Source organism: Amblyomma americanum, chromosome 5, assembly GCF_052857255.1.
Source record: "Amblyomma americanum isolate KBUSLIRL-KWMA chromosome 5, ASM5285725v1, whole genome shotgun sequence".
Lineage (NCBI taxonomy): Eukaryota > Metazoa > Arthropoda > Arachnida > Ixodida > Ixodidae > Amblyomma > Amblyomma americanum.
The window spans coordinates 198,765,739-198,784,796 of NC_135501.1; the positions used below are offsets into that span (position 1 = coordinate 198,765,739).

A 19,058-nucleotide genomic window follows, 5' to 3' on the forward strand; every position below is an offset into this window, starting at 1 on the left:
ACCAACTAACGCCTAATATGTTCTACTATAGATTTAAGGTCACACACTTTTAGTAGACTTTTGTCTACAGACAGTCTGTAGACTGTGAATAGACACAGAGAAATATCTATAGGAAGGCGATGGAGTCAATAAGAAGTCTACAGGCTGTCTGTAGGCCAGTTTTACATCATCTGTCGTCAATGTGTTCATTCCACAGTTGGGCGAAGAATGCTAATACTGTTTATTGAAACACCGCCCCGCTCTACCAGAAGTCGCACCTCTGCGCGGGGTTCATCGCGTCGCCGGCTGCGCAGGAGAACGCGCGGGCGAACTGGGGCATATTTTGGAGGGGCACATTGCATCGGGATCGGCTGTGCCAGTACAGCGCATTCGGCTTCCGCCGCTTGTTGTCTTTGTCTATGTCGCACCACTTCAAGCAGTTGGCCACAAAGAACGTCTGCTCCCAGGTGAGTCCGACGTAAGGCACAGTCTTCGTGCGCTCAGAATCTGGAAGGCGGCGGAATGCGTCGTACGCGAGCAGCGTGCCCGTGAAGTCGGCGAAGCCTTCCGAGTCTATCTCGTCGGAGACTGTCCTCGCCCGCGACTCAGATTCCTCCTGCACGCGCAGATGAAGACTGGCGTAAGACGTGCCACCTTTGTGAGGCGTACTTCCATTACAAAACATTTTTTAGACAGTCTAAAGACTGTCCACACACTTATGTCTATCAAGTCTATCGATAGAGAAGTCTATAGACTCTCTATAGACAAACCCATGAGAACAGTCTATAGGCAATACAAATCCTATACACAGTCTATAGACAATGTATAGATTTATGGCCATACCTTTTTAGTAGAATTTGGTCTAAAAAAGTCTATAAACGATGAATATACAAAACCTATAGGAAGGCAACAGTGTCTATAAGAAGTCTATAGAATGTCCATAGATCATTTTGTTAGGGTTTGATGAATATACAAAACCTATAGGAAGGCAACAGTGTCTATAAGAAGTCTATAGACTGTCCATAGATCATTTTGTGAGGGTTTGGCGTGTACGACATCATAAAAGGATTCCAAGGAAGAAACGTACGTGAAGTGTGTTGATTTATTATCACTTGCGATCAGAAACAGCTTACTGTCGCTGAAAAAAGTTTTTTTTTTTTTCTGAGCCAGAAATGGTCAAAATGAAATATAGGTATTTTCACCTTTTGCCGTTATTGCAAACCCACTTCGGTGACATCAAGGCGTTTTATTTGGGTGCTGGACTCTGAGGATAGGCTACGGTAATACAGCCGAAACCGGAAATATCGAACTCGAAGCAGGTCGCGAAATAGTTTAACATATCGATAATTCGGTGTACAAAAAATGAAAATAGGTGAGTTTACCAGTTGCTAAAAGCAAGAATAGATTGCACCCGTGCTGGTAACGTGTTTCTTACAAAGACCGGCCGTCCGGCTTCTTGCTGGAGGCGCACCTCTCGCTATATAGGCACTTCTAGGTAATCTTAGCATCAAAGCCTCAGCAGAAGGTGCTTTGTACAAGTCGCTGCCTGTGATAATATGGCCAATCCTCTTACCAGCACACTATAAATAGAAAAACCTCACTAAAATTAAGGTGCTGTAGATTTTGCACACGGGCCTACCCTTAAAAAATGGTCTATAGAAAGTCTATAGACTTCTTAGGCTTTATTGCCTTCCTATATGTTGTCTATTCATAGTTTAGAGATTGCCTATAGACAAAAGTCTACTAAAAGTGTATAGCCATAAACCTATTGATTATCTATAGATTGTCGGTAGGATTTGTATTGCCTGTATACTGTTCTCTACATTTTGTCTATAGAGAGTCTATAGGATTTATAGACAGAAGTCTATGGACAGTCTATAGGCTGTCTAAATAAATTTTTGTATGGGTTTGGCAGCGAAGCTGACCTAAGTACGACAGGCGAGAGCGGCCGCTAGGCTTTAGTTAGGTTGGTTGTACCGCAAGACAGAAACGTGGCGTGGCTAAAGAGCGCAAGAGACCGAACATCACTCTCAAGCAGAGCCCTCGTTAATCACATACCGTGGTTTCACAGAGCCATAGCGTTGCTATTGCTAGCAAGAGCCCGAGGACTTGCAGCTCACCGGCCTCCGAGCGCACAAACTGAATGATTAGCGCCGTTACGAGAACCGCCACTTGCAGGGAGTGGCACGCCGTTCGATGTCTGGAATGTTTCTGTCAACTCAAGTTCATATACAAGGCCAATATTGCAATACTTTCCCGACACTTTCAAGGAGATGTTATGACTGCTCGATATAAATACTGCGATATATACGGGTTAGATATAGTCGGGCTCGACTGTACTCATTTTAAATTTCCAAGCGAAGATAAACGACTATTATCGGTCTCCTCCTCACGACTTCGCATCAGGTGGTGCAAAAAAATGTTTCATTAAAGTTGTCCCTAGAAGCGCTTAAAGTGAACTAAATTCATAGGAAAGCTGTTCATTGCTAAGTAGTTGGGAACATAGGCCGCCCTGGCGGAACCTGACACCTTGGGACACTTCCTCACGAAGGAGCCGTTATACGAGCATAGCTAACCATGGTGGTCAATGACGGATATTGGATAAACAACTCGTAGGATTGTCATTTCAGGCGCCCTGAAGGAAGACTAGGCACAGCACCGCTATCATTAACCCATATATGCCCAGCGTCCACACACATCTAGGACACCGCTTTTTTTTTCGCAGTAACTCTAAATTTATTATGTAAGAGCTTTTGCCCTCTAGCATAGGTTCAGGAGGCACTAAGCTTCGTGTGTGCAAGCGTCGCGTTTTGTGCGTTCAGTGTCGTGCACTTTGTGCATTCATAAAGAGCCGCCAATCTCCTCTGGAAGCAGAGAGCTGATTCCACTGCAACGACCACACAGTGTTTCCACGAGGAAGACATAAGATTTGCTCGTTGTCATAAGAAAACTAGCAGGAGTGATGTGAAATGTTCGAAATGAGCTCGACGCAAGGCTCACGTTGTTTCAGTTTTTGGATGTCGGAATCTCTGTATCGATGCGCAGTTAACAAGAACTGACCTTAGCTCCGCTCCAATGCAGTGCTAATTATAGTGTCTTATGTTTCACCCTGTCACTTCTCTCCTGTCCTGTGGCTGAACTGTTAGCAACTAGCCAAGTAGGCACCAGTAAGGGCGACATCAAAGCATTCCTTCAATAAATTTTGCATTCTGTGGAATGTGCGGTCGCTTGAAAATTTCCCTCATTATGTTGGGCTTTGCTTATGCTGTTATTATACGTGATGTCGGCCAGAAGAGTTTGAGGGATCTGCGATGCGTGGCGAAGCCAAGAAAAACTCCATCGCTGCGCCATCTGCTAGCATAGCGTCGAGGCTCACCCACAGTAATACCGCAGCAGGCGTGCCGCGAGCCTCGACACCGCGCTCTGTGACGGCAGATGGCGCAGCATGCAGTTTTCTTCGCTCCGTCACGCATCGCAGATCCCGCAAACTTTTGCGGCAGACTACATTAAGCGTTTGGTTTTACGTACCTTTTGATAGGAGCCACGCAGGCAGAGCACCCTTCGGTCGAATTCCTTCATTACGGCCGAATTGCGGTTTTTGATGACGCGTCGGCCAAGGTTGTTAAATGTAATTCTCGAGATGTCATTTCCGTGCATAATTTCGTGAGCCAAAACCTGCGAATACCATTAGAAAGGTAGAAATCATGTCTGCAGTGGGGAGAAGCGCTGCTTGCGGGAACAAGAACGAATTCGGCACCGGCCTGAAACAAATGTCCGCAAAGGATTATGATGAACGCTGTCATCTTTCTGGTGTTTTCAAATATTCGCTGTCGGAGCTACGGCAAAACGCAATGCAGAACTCAACAAGGTAGCCTGAAGACTAAAGGAGGGTATAAAACAGCTCTTCCGAAAAAAACATCAGGCCTAGCATCATATTGAAATTTCAGATACATACTTTACCCTTCTTGTTAAGATAACCGGATAACAGTACGTTTTGTGCGTGTGTCAGGAAGACAGAAGTTATAAATTCAGAGCACAAACATAGAGCTCCCTTTCTTCTCATGGCCGGCTATGTAGGATGGCCTCATAGGGACTATGGATTCAGGAGCAGGCGCTCTAAATAGGCACTGTTGAAGGAAGTAAGGCTGGTTAACGCAAGAAGGAAATGAAACAACGCGTGAGGCTGAAGTGTCTGGCTTTCGCATCGTTATTTCCTGGCGCGTTACCATAGTCGGATAAAACTAAAGAACGCAGCAGCTTTTCCCCGTCAAAGGATCCCCTTCCAGCCAGTGGCATCGGCCGATTCTCCAGACGCTGGTATAGTAGGATACAACTTTAACCGTGTCCCCGGTGTACTGTGTCACTCCGCTGACTAATCGCAATATTATACGAAATCAGCTTTTTAATGTTTCAGTATATTAAACAAGACGCATAACAAAATACTAGAGCTTACGATTTTTTTTTCTCGTCACTAACTTCTTGTTTGGATACCAAGAAAAGTTTGAACAACGTACTATAATTTCCGTGGAGGAATTCTGTGCGGAGGTCCTGAATGTAGGCGGAGCTTCACTGCAGGTTTGTATTCGACTACAGTTGTGACAAACCAGGAAGTGGTAGGTGAAAGGGGATCGATAATACCTTCCCTCTATGGTCGGGGTTTTACCCCTTTCTCCACTGTAGCGCCGCTCCCTGCATTATCGCTCTAGCAGGGTCATGAGAATCGGGCGACGCCATTACCTGGAAGGGGGTGCTTTGACGGGGGAAAAGCCGCTGCGTTCTTGAGTTGTATCCGACTATAGCTCCTAAAACATTTTCGTAAACGGATCATACAACACTTGCTGTTGGGCTAGTAGTTGCATTGTTGTCATCTTTGCTATGCATCCGTCAAGGTTAGGGGACGCCACGAACACAACTGCCGAGCCTACCACGCCAATTCCTCCGTAGTTCATCGCAGGAGGGGCGTTGAAGAAGAAGAAAGGAGGTTGGAGTATGCCAGAGAAGACCCAGATGCCGTTACTGCGTGGGTGATAGAACGCGTTGGCTTCCACAGTCTTATAGTTCTCGCCGGTGTAGTTCCCTCGAACGCTACGCTTGGTCACGATGCGGTAGGACTCCACATACGGCGTGAAGAAATTGCCATGAGCTTCTGGGAAGTCCGCTGAATGAGCGCGCAAGAAAAACGAAACACTCATGTACATTACTGAGTATTTAAGTAGGAAATACGAAAATAGGCGACCAGGTGAGGTAAGAGGTATTCAGAAAAGAAATTATACTTTTAGATTACATTACTCCTAATTTATCGTCAGAGGAATGCGTTAGCACTGAAGTCATCAAATACCACGAAAAAAAAACTCACAGCACGGTTACTACTGGGTAACATGAGATTCAGCGATAGATGTTTAGGCGTTTACTCTAGTTTAGGCGTTTAGGTGCTTAGTCACGTGACCACTGGTGTAGTCGTCACGTGATACATCCCTGCACTGGCAGGCGGCTTTTCCAAGCAGAGCCACCCGTGGGCTTATGCGACCCAGGTCGCAGGTAGCGGTACCGCCAGGTACCACCACCAGGTAGCGCACCAGATCGCGGGTGCGCTAGCACCCACTGGTTACGCCGACGACGCCGACTACGACGCGAAACCCAGGGACGGGCGCCTAACAGCTATCGCTGTAGAAGCACTCAGTTGTCCCACTGGTCAAACAGAACACTGCAGTGATGCTCACCGAACAAGGCTTCCACGTAGGCGTCGTCGATGAGTTCCTCCGGTAGGCCGACGGTGAGGCTTAAATTAGCGGCCTTTAGCAAGGTCAAGTTCCTCACGGGTTCCTTAAACCAGGCCGTGGTGGTTGCCTTGCGCACAAGAGCTTCAACCAGGTCATTCATCAGTCGTGTGGCTGAGCGTAGCGCCGCAGCCGGGACGTCTAAGAGGCGCCACGTCCGTCGAAGAATGGAATGAGGAAGCGTCATCATGCAAGAGAGAAACACTCAGCTAGTTGAGTCCCGCACCTCTAGAGATGTTTTTCATCGCAATAAGGGACTTCACGTCAGTGCTTTCAAGGCAACTTTGTCAAATAGGTGTAATTTGCAAATACACCCTTTGCTAAATTCCTGCAGCCGCCGCGGAGACTAGTGATCGCTGCTCAGCCATGACATTGTCTACCATATCTCAGGACGTTGGGAGATGCACAGGTTACGCGCTCTTTAGAGCCATTGTACGCTGTAGATACAAGATGAGGCCGTATAAATGACTCGCCGGCCTTTCTGGTGTTTTGAGTCCTAGCTCGGGAATATTTATGATGATTATGAATTTTTATGGCGCAAGGGCATCTACGGCCAAAGAGCTCATGGCACAACGTATTTTCGAGTTATCAAGGTGGGGTCAAACACCCATTTACCAAGCATTTCACCCTAAATAAGCGAAGCGCCCGACCAGGGGAAAGCTTGTGCCCATTGTATCACCGGTGGGTACCCGGCGGCACTGGGGATCGAACCCGTCACCTCCCGCATGCGAGGCGGATGCTCAACCACTTGGCCACCACTGCGGTCTCGTGAGAATTTATGAAGTGACCTGTGCAGGGCGACGACGCCTGAAGATGCACCAGACCTTGGGCAAAGAGAAACTGTGTCACGACAGCTGTGGGCCCTCTGCAACCGACATTCGGGGTTCCGCGCTAGCAAGAGTAGAGGGTCGTAAAGTCCTGCGAATCTTTGGCGGGGGGGGGGGGGTGAAGTAGAATGGGGGAAGAGAGTATTCAACCAAAAAAAAAAGAAATGCCAGGAGATTGGATACACCGGAGCAAATGTTTAGGTTGTGCGAAGCGAAACGGAAGGTTACTGCTCTGGAGAACATATTTTAAGCTAGACGTTACTCCACGAGCATTTAGGTGGACTGGCCACTCATTAAGAACGACAACGATGGGAAAGAAACATAAAAGGGAAAAGACGCACGAGATATAGACGCGGACACAAGGACGAGCGCATGCACTCTGCTCTTGTTGCCTTTCCCGTTCCTCGTACAGAGGTCCACACACCTGTCTATAGAGCGCTCGAACTCCGTGACGTCTTCGCTCCGCAGCGCGCAGAGCGACGTCCAGAGGCAGCGCCTGGTTCTAGATTGCGCATTTTTGAGTGTCGTCTGAGCCGTACAGTTCCTTGCTATTAACTAGAGCGAAAGCTTGCGTCAATGCACCTCCGCAACTATGGACGCTCAAAGCATCATGGGCCGGTGAGCTGCTTGGTGCGGGACAGTTGGATTTTTTCAGGAACGCATAGTGGCGTTACTGAGATGCCCCATTCCATCCATGGCGCGCCCCGCGCGCAGAGGACTTTGGCGCGAACGTAGTGCGCAAAAGCCATGGTATCGAAAACTCAACAGCACACGACGCCAACAAAAGGTTTCTGCCTTTCGAAATGGCCTTAAAACACATCTTAGTGTTTCAGCAACAACATTAAAAAAATATTTCTTTTTAAAAGTGCGCCTGTTAAGCACGAAACATTGGGTTTTGAAGTCTGCAATAGTTGGCCAATAGGAGAGCAAGCCATCTCTTATTTTGGGCAAACTTTACAGTTTACATGCTTTTCTGCTCGTTTGTTGCAGTTTATAGATAGGATATTGAATGTTAGGAGATTCTCGATTATCGAACAACGTTTATTTTTTTGCACTGTTTTTTGCCACAAATGTTGTGGTTCTGTAGTCGGTAGCTCTCCGCCCATGATGCTTAGCGCGCCCATGGTGGCTGAGGTGGTCTCCGAGGAAGCTCTATGCAAACTCCCATAGACTGGGAGCCAGCATTTCCTCTAGTTTATAATAAGAAACCCTATTGTCTGAGTATCAGGCATGAGTTATCTAGAACCAGGCGCTGCCGCTAGACGTCGCTCTGCGCGCTCCGGAGCCCAGACGGCACAGAGTTGGAGCGCTCTAGACAGGTCTATGGACGGCTGTACTCTCGACATTTGCCGATAAAGGCTCAGTTCACAGCAGCGCTCATCAACGTGCTCCAGTCTTGCGTCTTATTACTCAAGCAGTGTCTCGCCGTCACCGTGACACACCAGATAACCCGAATTACCAAGTTAGTGAAAGGACAACTGCTTTTGCTAATATGATGCAGTGCTCTTTTTCGCATCCCAGGGAAAAAGACATGAAGGATACCAATGCAAGCCTGTGGAAGGGCGTCTCCTCAGCGTCAGTTTCTGCATTCCTCCAGCCATCCGCTGTGCCCGTGAACCTCGATTCTGATCCTGTTCACTGAAGCGCCGTTTTTTTAACACTAGTTGTTAAAAGCATTTCTGCTGTTACATGGCTGCCACACCAGAGGGCGGTGAACTATCGCGTTCTATACTGTTCCATGCGTGAAATGCAAATTAATTGAACATTCATGTCATTTATTTAGGGAAAAGAGCAAGGCGTCGGTAGAAAATGCACAATGCTGAGCAGAATCCTCGTTAAGCATCCATATAAGCAGAAAAGACTAAGCTTTTTTTTTCCGGCCTGCTCTGACACAGACATCGCAGCGATGCGAACACACATCGCGTACACAATATTATCTTTACACCACTCAGCCCTACCCTTATAAAAGTAGTGTAAAGACAGTCTATAGACATTTTATAGACTGTGTTGCCTTCCTATAGATATTTCTTTTTTACTATTTATTGTCAATGGACATTCTATAGGCAAAAACCTTTTGAAAGTGCGTGGCCATATATTTATATACATTCTAGAGACTGTGTATAGGATTTGTATTGCCTATATACTATTCATTAAGATTTGTCTGTAGAAAAATCTATAGACTGCTCCACCTTGGGGGATTCCCCTGAACATTTGACCAGCACTGTTCCAACTTCGAGTTATTGATAATTTCGCTCTCGCTCTGCCATAAGTTTGCTTCCTGTCCCGGTTAGCTCAGTTGATATAGCGACTGCTCCGGTGAAGCGGTGGTCCCGGGTTCGAACCCCGGACCAGGACGAATTCTTTCTTTAAGTGCGAAGTTTCTGAGAAAGCCGTGTAGCTTCCCTTTGTAGCCGTATGGCTGCGCTCGGGTGGATGCCAGTGAGTAATTACTCCTTTTTTTGCAGTCTATAGACTTTATACACAAAAGTATATGTACAGTCTGCAGACTGTCTAAAGAATTTTTTGTAAAGACTATAGATCGCGTTGTTGACAAGAAAATATGGTACGCACATTTCCTGAAGTAGCGCTTCGAGACGGCGAGAGCCATGATGTGGATGAGTTGGTCGTAGCACAGTTCAGTGATGGCCTCTGGCCCTCCGCCGAAAACGAGATTGCCCTGCCGGATCATTTCCTTTCCGTGCGCTAAAAACATGAGCCTGTGGACAATGCTCCAGGACATCAGGAGACGCGCGTCGTCCCGCGCCAGGTGGGAGGTGTCCACGAGGACCTTCGCGACCGCCGTCACGTTGTCCACCAGAACCACCAGTGTCGAGGACTTGTACGTGTTGTTGGTGTACAGCTTGATCAACCTGTCCCAGTGCGCTGGAAAAAAAAAACAATTGGCAGTGGCTTAACTTGGCTAACCCTGGAAATCAGCGAAAAGCAAGGACGCTTGCTAAGCGTCTTAGGCTCGTCCATGGCAGCTCCCCTACACGTTCGCGACAGCCGTTCTATATACACCCGCACGACCACGTGGCTACGACGTGGTATCACATGGTATTACGACATACCCATGGGATGTCATCACATGGCTTCACATCACCCCGTCGGATGTTCTGAAGGTCAAACGTCAGCCCGAAGGTCAGAGGTCAACTAAAGTTCATGGGTCAAGGTAAGGGGTCAAGGGTTCGACACATATGGTCACACACGACTACCCTTGGTTGGGCTGAAGGTCGTTCAAGGCCGTTGTGCTGCATACCCGAAGACTTGCTTTACCTAACGTAGTGAAGCTTTTCGCTTAAAAAAAGGGTCGCAAGCGTTACTCTCCCACTGCTAGGCCATGTGAACACAAAGTGAAGGCTGGGGAAAAAAGAAGTCGATAGTATGATACTGTTGGTAACTGCTTAAAACCAGAATTTGGCAATAGCAGAGCATGGCATTGTGAAAACATCTTCCAAAGCGAACATTTTACTTTCAATACCGGACTTTCAATAGTTTCAATAATTTTACTTTCAATACTGTTTGCCCTTGCGGGATGCTATAGTAGTAGGAATGGTATAATCAATCAATACAACACAGTTCCAGCTCTTTGACAAAGGCTTCAAATGAAAAAGTTTCGTCGAATACGCATCGGTCAAGGTTGTTCCATTCTATAATTGCTTTAGGCAGAAACGAAAACTTAAGACATCAGCTCTCGGCATGGATGACGTAACTGCAAAAGGATAGTTAGTACACGATGACAGTCTTCCGGTTGGCCGCAAGCACAAGCTGGAATCCAGACTGAACATACTGTGATAAAGCTTATAAAAAAACTTTAGCCTAGAAATTTTTCTGCGAATAGCCAATGTTGGTAACTGCGCTCGTAAAAGAAGTTCTGATACGGACTGCGTTTTTTTGAGACGAAAATATAAACTTTACTGCCTATCTTTGAACACGTTCAACTTTGTCTACAAGATATTACTGATTCGGGTCGCAAATTATGCTTGCATATTCCAGTGTTGGTCTTACTATTGATTTATACGCTTGTAGCTTGACATCCGATGGTGGATTCTTTATGCGAAATGGCGTACGGCCGGGAAGCCGTACGCACCTGGTGAGATGAAATCCTTCGTGAAATTTCCGAGGGTGCCCACTGTTGTAGCGATCAAATTCCCTCTGTAGATCCGGCTAGCTTCTATGCGTCGTCGCACTGCGGGGAAAACGCGTAAAAAGTTAAGCATGGCTGCGTGCCCTGTTACTAGCAGCGCCACTCTATGAAAACCTTCCCATTGTTTTTGTGAAACACCGCACAAAAATGTACGCTGCCAGCAGTCATGTGACAAACGGATATTAATACTCTACAAGGGCAGACGAGCGGCTAGTTGGTGGCTCATGCTTCTTAAAACAGCGCGAAAGACACGGATGCAGACGGCAGCGCTGTGCTTGTCCCTTCTGTCTGCGTCCACGTCTTTTGCGCTGTTTTTTTAAGAAGCATTAGTAGCGTGTTGGACACTTTGTGCAGAAAGCATTCCAGCTCCAAATTTTTATGCCTTGGCGTCCGTCACGTGTGCAGTCCCTTTGAAGCGGGAGGTGTTACTTGAAAGTGGCGAGCCTGTCGCCTTTTCCGCAAGAAACTGTAGCAAAAATTCAGGGGGCACTTCGTTGGCCTAAAGTGCGGTGAGGCGAACGCCTTCAGCGCGGTGTTGCTGCTAATGTCACTGATTGATGTGTGGTTAAGACGTTAATTAAGTACACAATTCTTTGTGAATCTTAAATGCTGGAGACACTGGAGGGCATTTGGAGGCATTCATCTGATTAGACGCCTTCGGCAAACACTCTTCAGTGTTCTAGACAAGAAGAACTAGATATGCGCTGGCAGGAAGTAGCGTAGTCGTTAGCACGCTCAGCTGCGGTAGTGAAGGATGGTGGTTCGAATCCCATCGTGCAAAAAGATCTTTTTTTTCTTATTGAGTTAAAGAATGTCACGGACGGACGGACACCGCGAGTATGAGCCATTAAAGGCTTTCGCCTTAATACCTGAAGGAGGATCGCTGGCCGGGTTTATTTATAAACCCGCAGCACCGTAGCAAATCAATGGGCGGGCTCGCGTTTACACAGGGATAAAGGAAACGCAAATAGTATATGAGATAAATATTCAAGGTCGCGCAAAGTCGTGCACAAGGCAATCTTCCTGATAAATTAGAGTCGCCAAATAGCAAACGTATCATTTTAACTGTTCAGAGCGCTCTGTTAAAGGAGAAATTTGTGCAATTTAGTGCATCGTTTAAGATTAGAAAATACAGCCCATCCACATAACTACAACAAAAGTGGACGACACAACACGACAATAATTGTCGGTTGGTAGTCGGCGCGTTGCATCGCGCATTTTTTCTAGACCTGCTACAATATGGCTATAAAAGGTCTATGAAAGGTCTTGAGAGACCTTCTGTAGCCAAAGAAATTGCGAAAAAGCGAAATACACGCAGGGACCTCGTTCGCGGATTTTGTAAATGCTCTTTGTCGTGTAACCAGTCCCGACGACTGTGGGCAGGTACCGTCGAAATAGAAGGAAAACAGCGCATATTGCACATATTCATCACACATGGCGAGAAATATTCACTATGCACATCCGGATGAATTATTTGCCTTTCTCGGTACCCTAAATATATACGACCTAGTAATTTATAATACCGCTTGCTGAATTTATCAGATCATTCACAACACACTAAATTTAACAACTCACTACGCACCAACATGTCTACTCCAAGACATCGGCTCCTGCTTCCTACAATACACACCAATTATGGTCGACAAACATTAGAATTTATGGGTCCTCATTTGTGGAATAGTGCGTTTAGTTGTGGGAATTTTCTAAAATGCTTGAGGGAGTAGCTCTCGCGTGCCGTGAAAGGAAGTGTTTGCTCATACCCGGGGCGGGAGGTGGGTTAAGACACTTCCATTCCTGTCACTTCCCTGGTACTCGGAATGACGAGAATCTTCGTAGGTAATATAGCATTTCGTGATTCGGTGAACCAGGGTACCTCAAAAGGAACAGCCGTAAATATTATTCCACGTGAGGCTGAGCAGCACGTGAGTACGTACCCACATCCTCACTTTGGACGATGCGCGTTGCGAGCGCCATAGAGTCGAGGTTCTGGTCGTAGAGTTGGATGAAGTCCTGGTAGAAGCGCGCCAAGTTGACCTCGTTGCGATACTTGTGGTAGTTGGTGTGCATCCAAATTTCGTCCAGTTTGTGGATGGCCATCTGCAGTTTAGTGCAGTGGGCCAGAGTGAGTTGCATGGCGTCACGTTTTAAAGCGACAACTGCATCGAGAATTTCCACCGCAACAAATGGCACCACAATCGTGGTATGTAATAATTAAATATGTTAATCTAGCGCTTATTAAGCGTGTTGGTCAGAAATGTCATTCATTAGGTGCGCTCCGCATATACACCTTCCTCGGTCATGCGATGAAGACAGTCAAGGTGCATGCGGACAATTCAGTGCACGTATAGTTGTGGGGAATGAAGTACGGAACTTTAGCACTTCTACGCACTACAAAAGGACAGAGTCTGGAGGGCGTCCCGGTCTCTCACAATATACTTTTTTAGCATACCGTAGAGGTACTACCGGTATACGTCTCCGGTAGTACGTCTCCTGTACGCTAAAAACGTCTAATGGCTCTAGACATCCAAAGCGTATAGTCAATAGCGTAAACGTGCTTAGTAGCGGACAGCTAGGCTTATTTATTTATTTAAGTGCCATCCCTATTGCAACGCATATACAATGCATGTCTTAAAGAAGCAAGGACGTCAAACTTTTTATTGCGTGTTTTTTTTTTGTTTTTTGGTAGGATATAGTAGCTGAGATTTAGAATTCCTGAGTGGCACATTGGCTATGAGAAACGCGGTTTTGGAGAACTACGGATTAATTTCGAACATCTAGGATTATTTAACGCGAATGAAATCCCACTGCGCATGGAATCCAATGCTACGAAATACATTACTACACATGAATAACCTCGTATAATTCGGCTGCACGCTCCAATAATTATAATGTTGCTTCGCCTTTAACAGCCAAGCGGTGGCTATGACGCCACAGTTGAGTTGGTGCCACATGAGGCCAACAACAATGCGACATAATGCTGCTTTGTTATTGTCGTTGTGCAATAATCCTTATGCCAGCCGAAGAGCCACAATAGCAAAGAGTGCAACTAACTTATCAACACGGACGCATCTAACTTATCATCATCATCTTATACCTGATTACGTGTACTGCAGGACAGCGGCCTCTCCCGTTGGCGTTCCATGACCTTCTAGTCGTCAGCGCCCACATTAACCCCGCAGACTGTCTAATCTCATCCGCGCCCCTGATTCCGCCGCCTCCGACTCAGTTTCCCATGGCCTGAAATGTGCTCTGTTAACCTAAGAGACCATGAAACCTGTAGATTGCAGCTTCCAGATTGTGAAAAAGAATGTTTGATAATTTGGCCTTTCTCGCAGTTCCAAAGCATTTACACGTGGACAATGCCATCGGGTCGTGTTTCTTACAGATTGTACATGCACCTTCATCGCACAGGCTAAGTGAGATTGTGTTCAGGTTTTTACCCTTTTTTTTTAGAGCGAGAGCTCTACTCCTCAATGTACAACTTCCAATTTTGATGTGCATGACACAATGACCTTCAGTGCTTCACAAGGTCAAACCGAACTTAACCGCTTGGTGGTATGGCTCAAGCTACGGCTGTTTGACCACGTTTAGTTCAGTTTAGTTTAGTTTAGTTTACGGGAGTTTAACGTCCCAAAGCGACTCAGGCTATGAGAGACGCCGTAGTGAAGGGCTCCGGAAATTTCGACCACACGGGGGTCTTTAACGTGCACTGACATCGCACAGTACACTGGGCTCTATAATTTCAGCTCCATCGAAATTCGACCGCCGCGTATGACCACGTGATCATACGACTATGACCATTGGATACCTGACCTAGACCTTTGATGCTGACCTTGACATTTGATTTGAGGCAGTGCGCACCACATCGGCAATGACCTTCAATGAGTCAAAGATCCAACCGAACTTAACTGCGTGGTGGTATGGCCCAAGCTATGGTAGTATGACCACGTGATGATATGACTATGACAATTGGGTACCTCACCTTGACTTTGACCCTCGACTTTGATATTTGATTTGAGACAGTGGAGACCACGCTTAACAGAGCTTTCACTCGCAGAGACAGGTTTAAGCTACGTTGAACCCTAGCCATTTTTTTTTTCTGGTGGGGGCAGAAGAGGACAATTCATTTCCGTCTTTTCAATATTTAGCCGCCCAGCGATTTCCGAACTAATGGCATGCACCCCCTACTCTTATTTTATTCACAGGCCAAAGCCGATTTATCCTAACAATCACGAAACAAAATAAATTCGGCGGGTACTTTGGCGATCTAAACTGCGCGAGGCGAAAGCCTTTCTGCGGCCATTTTGGCCGCTTCTGTTGCTGACTGAAATGGCTAACTATGGTGGGTTAATTAATTACTAATTAATGTTTTAGCTATTACTGAAAAGCTTATTACTAATCAATGACTAATGACTACTTATTAATTAATGACTAATTTTTAATCGATTCGTAATTCCTAAGAGTATATGGGTTATAGCATATTATGCCATTAATGACGTCACTCGGATGATTGACAGCTATGGCGTAACAGATTTCGAGGACGGACGGACGGACAACGATGAGCCATTACAGGCTTTCGCCTTGAAATCTCCGCAAAGGCGTCTTGGTGGTTTCCCGACCATGGCGCCCCCTAATAACTGTGCCGTTAGCTATCCGTGGAGGCGGTTCCCCAACTTTGTCCTTGCTTGTCGGAACAAGGACAGTCATCGGAACAGCCGCCCTGCCGTGGCAGTCGGCTGATTCAGCTTTTCCCGACAAATCATAACGCAAGACTTCCGCTTTCGGCATCTACGACCAGTTCAGTGAGTTTTGCAGCGATAGCTACATTACGGTAGCATTTCGAGCCTTCAACGTGGCGGCGCCGTCACGCTGTCACGTGGTTGGTCACGTGGTGCGGAGCAGCTGCCGGCGGCGCGGCGCCGCGGCTGATCACGTGGTTCGTCACGTGGTTGGTCACGTGACCAAGTTCCACTCGGCCAGCTGTAGCTATCGCGTCACTCCAGGTATAGCCAGAGCTAAACCACAGCCAATTTTTGCGCTTAAAGAATTGTGGTAGCATAGTTCACAAGGTTGCTTACGTGTATTATACGGTCGGGCATGTTATAGGGGTCCACGACGACGTTGAACCTGACGAAACTGTGGATGCCGTAGATGAAAGACAGATGCGTTATCCGGTCCGCCACGTCAAAATCCGGGTCGTGGGGCAGATTGGACATGTCGAGGTCGAACTGGCGCAGGAAGGACCTCATGTGTTGCACCTGCAAATGAAATAGCAACACAGGCGCGCACACACACGGGGCAGTTGTAAAGACGTACCTCGCTACTTTGCTCATAAAAGGGAAAAACTGATCAGCGTCAAAGTGAACACATTGGTGCTAATATGCCAGCACCCTTGCTCTGCTCATGAAGCGCTTTATGTCTTAAAACAGGTGCCCCTAAAAACTTTGCGGGACACTCCTATTCAAGCACTCCGAAGAGCGATTGTTTAAAATGCGTATGCTTTCTAAACGGCTCTTGTGTAGTATAGATAAATCAATACGCTCGTGTACACCTGACGCTGGATACCCAACGTAGTACTTCCATAAACGCTGCACCAGTTTACCGAATCGCTCAAGTATTTCAGATATAGATACACTGCGCATCCGTTGCACCCATAGTGGAAGTACTGATAGTTAATTTAGTCAGTTCTTGAGGGAAAAGCTATTTAAAACTCAATTTTATGCGTCTAACGAGCAAGAAGCGAAACGCTGATACAGAATAGAATAAAAGAATCAAATAAGCAACGGAGCTAATGAACCCAAGGAAACGGCTGCCAGGCATACCGGAGATAAAAAAACAACCAGAAATATTACCCAAAAGAGCCAGAGATGAACACTTACGAAGACGCATTCACAAGACACTACACGCCGCTGACAGATATCACTTACCGTGGGCTACACGCCTCTCAATAATCAAAGAGCTGAACTGTAAGAGTTAAATGCGAACTATTCAACTTTAGTTAACAAGCCTGCTAGTTAGCACGTTTTAGTTGTATTCACAAGTACTACACCGCTCACAATGCTATGCCGAAGGAAGCTTTCTTCTAACTCATAAGGCGCATTTAAAAGAAATGGCGTAAATCTTAGGTGAAACACTCTGCGTAATAAAAGTTTACATGTGTGTTAGCGGACAGCTGCCGTGGAAAACCATTGCCAATTCACCAAAGACAAGTAGATACATACCTCCGAGTTGCTGTCACTGGACCCGAGGCGGACGCAGGCTTGGAACATGCCAGCCACCTTCTGCTCAGCGTCCTGACCGTTTGAAGGGACGGGAGTCGCGTACAGCTCTTCTATGATTCCTCGGTGGGTTTGGTTTTGCAGCTGATTGGAATACAAAAGTGAGCACATGAAAGCACAGGCTGGCAACCATAGTACAACTCGCGTCAAGCGTTATTGTTGTTTCGGGGCAGCGAGGACTTACCTCACCCTTTTTTGTTGCAATCTTAGGTACATTAAACGACAAAAATAATGGCTGACTCTTTGTCAGTACCCTAAAGTCTACACAGGGTCCACCTTGTTCATGCAGACAGCGTAGTGATATAATAATAATGTAACAATATGTGCTTAATATTGTTGCTTCACATATAGCAAAAGCTCCCATGCATGACCAAAGTGGAGGCTAGGGCAAATTGGTCCAAACTTGCTGGAACAGCGGAAAGACGCGGACGCAAAAAGAGGTACGCAGACTGAGCCCTGTATGTGCGTCCCTTTTCCATGGCCGCATCTTTCCCCTTTTCCAGTGATCGCCATGTGCGGTATCTGTGACACATCACACTAGAAAAAAGCTCGTGGTTTCACTCTTTAATATTTTGGGGTCAAGTCTTCAGCAATAATAATCTTTACTTTTTCCTTCATACGCGATCATGTGTTTAGCTTCACGTTTTTCTTTACAATGTCCTTGACGATCTGGTATAAATTATGGTTGCTGTACTTCTGGTTCTGTATTGACATAGGCTAGCCTATAAAGTTCTCACTTCGTATTTATGACAGGTAATAAGAAGCTAGTTTGCGAGAGGTTTTTGTTTGCCACGTATGCCTAGTAGACCGCAATTTTGATTAATTTTAGATGATAGAGGCTTGGCTTAGTTCGAATCTCCACTGATCCTTCCTCTACCAAACCAATTTGCCCGAGAAATAGCTCACCTTTTTGAAAGCGTTCTCACCGCCCTCGAATCTGCTGCACACAAATTTGTGGAAGTCGTCGCATGGGTTGTGGCTCCAGTTCAGCGATGCCTTTATCCATTCTGTGGCAAGCCGAGTGCCTTCAGGTGGTTCAGTGATCTGGGTCCCTCCTGTGTAGGGTGCAGTCGTGGTAGTAGTAGTTGTCTTCCGTCTAGTCGTTTTCTGAGTGGTAGTCCGAGGTCGATAAGTCTGATCGGGCCACGTCCAAGTCACAGTCAAGTAAGTTGTCCTGCGTCTAGTCGTCTCTTGAATGGTAGTCCGAGGCCGATAAGTCCGAGGAGGATAAGTCCAAGGTGGATAAGTACGAGGTGGATAAGTACGAGGTGGATAAGTACGAGGCGGATAAGTACGAGGTGGATAAGTCCGAGGTGAATAAGTCCGAGGTGGATAAGTCCGAGGTGGATAAGTCCGAGGTCGATAAGTCCGAGGTGAATAAGTCCGAGGTCGATAAGTCCGAGGTCGATAAGTCCGAGGTCGATAAGTCCGAGGTCGATAAGTCCGAGGTCGATAAGTCCAACTGGTCCACGTCCAATTTAGAGTCGAGTAAGCTGAAAACGCGAAAGCAGCAACACGACATAGTTAGCGACTGCCCATAAGATGACCAGGGGCCTTTTTCTTCGAACAAAACAGCGCAAAAATACTAAGGACTTAGAAAGAACAGACAACACCGTATCTTCAAATGTTTAATTTTTTTTTAGTTACATTCGGTTCTCTGCCACTGTTCGGCGCCTCGGGTGTCCGTTGAGAATAGTGTCAGGCTGGTCGAGTAAGGAAAACGACTGCGCGTTTTACATGTCTGAATTTCATTATCGACGCTAATCCCGTTTCAAGAATGAAATTTCAATGTTGCTTTGCAACGAATATATGGGCATGACCCCAGCTGGATTGAATTAGGCGGCAGCAGCACGGCTGGTGGCGGCACCGCGACCAGAATAGCCGTGTCTCTGATTGGTGCTGTGGTTTCAAACCTCCTTTGGGAAAGCAAAAGCTAAAAAGCAAGCAAGGCAGCAATGTGGGCTAGTTGGTTGTACATTTGGTGTGAATAACGCGCTACACACTAACAAAAACGACAACTGGAACGGGGGACAAAGCACCACCAGGAAAA

General features: G+C 46.5%; 1 protein-coding gene across 1 annotated transcript; it reads right to left on the reverse strand.

Annotated features, from left to right (window-relative positions):
• Nucleotides 1–241: 241 nt before the first annotated feature.
• On the reverse strand, nt 242–18,495 carry LOC144134507 (neprilysin-1-like). The gene is made up of 10 exons (XM_077667415.1): nt 17,915–18,495; nt 16,952–17,092; nt 15,809–15,988; nt 12,665–12,827; nt 10,674–10,772; nt 9,155–9,466; nt 5,700–5,897; nt 4,905–5,137; nt 3,508–3,654; nt 242–595 (listed from the first exon to the last, which is right to left on the reverse strand). The coding sequence occupies exons 2-10, from the start codon at nt 16,997–16,999 to the stop codon at nt 242–244; spliced, it is 1,734 nt and encodes a 577-aa protein (XP_077523541.1). The 5' UTR covers nt 17,000–17,092; nt 17,915–18,495.
• Nucleotides 18,496–19,058: the final 563 nt, after the last annotated feature.

Excerpts from the sequence above, each read along its gene's own strand:
- LOC144134507 (XM_077667415.1), bottom strand. The coding sequence starts at position 16,999 with ATGTTCCAAGCCTGCGTCCGCCTCGGGTCCAGTGACAGCAACTCGGAG. Across the intron at positions 5,898-9,154 it reads GAAGCGCTACTTCAGGAAAT|ACGTCCCGGCTGCGGCGCTA; the intron begins GTGCGTACCATA and ends GGCGCCTCTTAG. Across the intron at positions 596-3,507 it reads TGCGTGGCTCCTATCAAAAG|GAGGAATCTGAGTCGCGGGC; the intron begins GTACGTAAAACC and ends CTGCGCGTGCAG.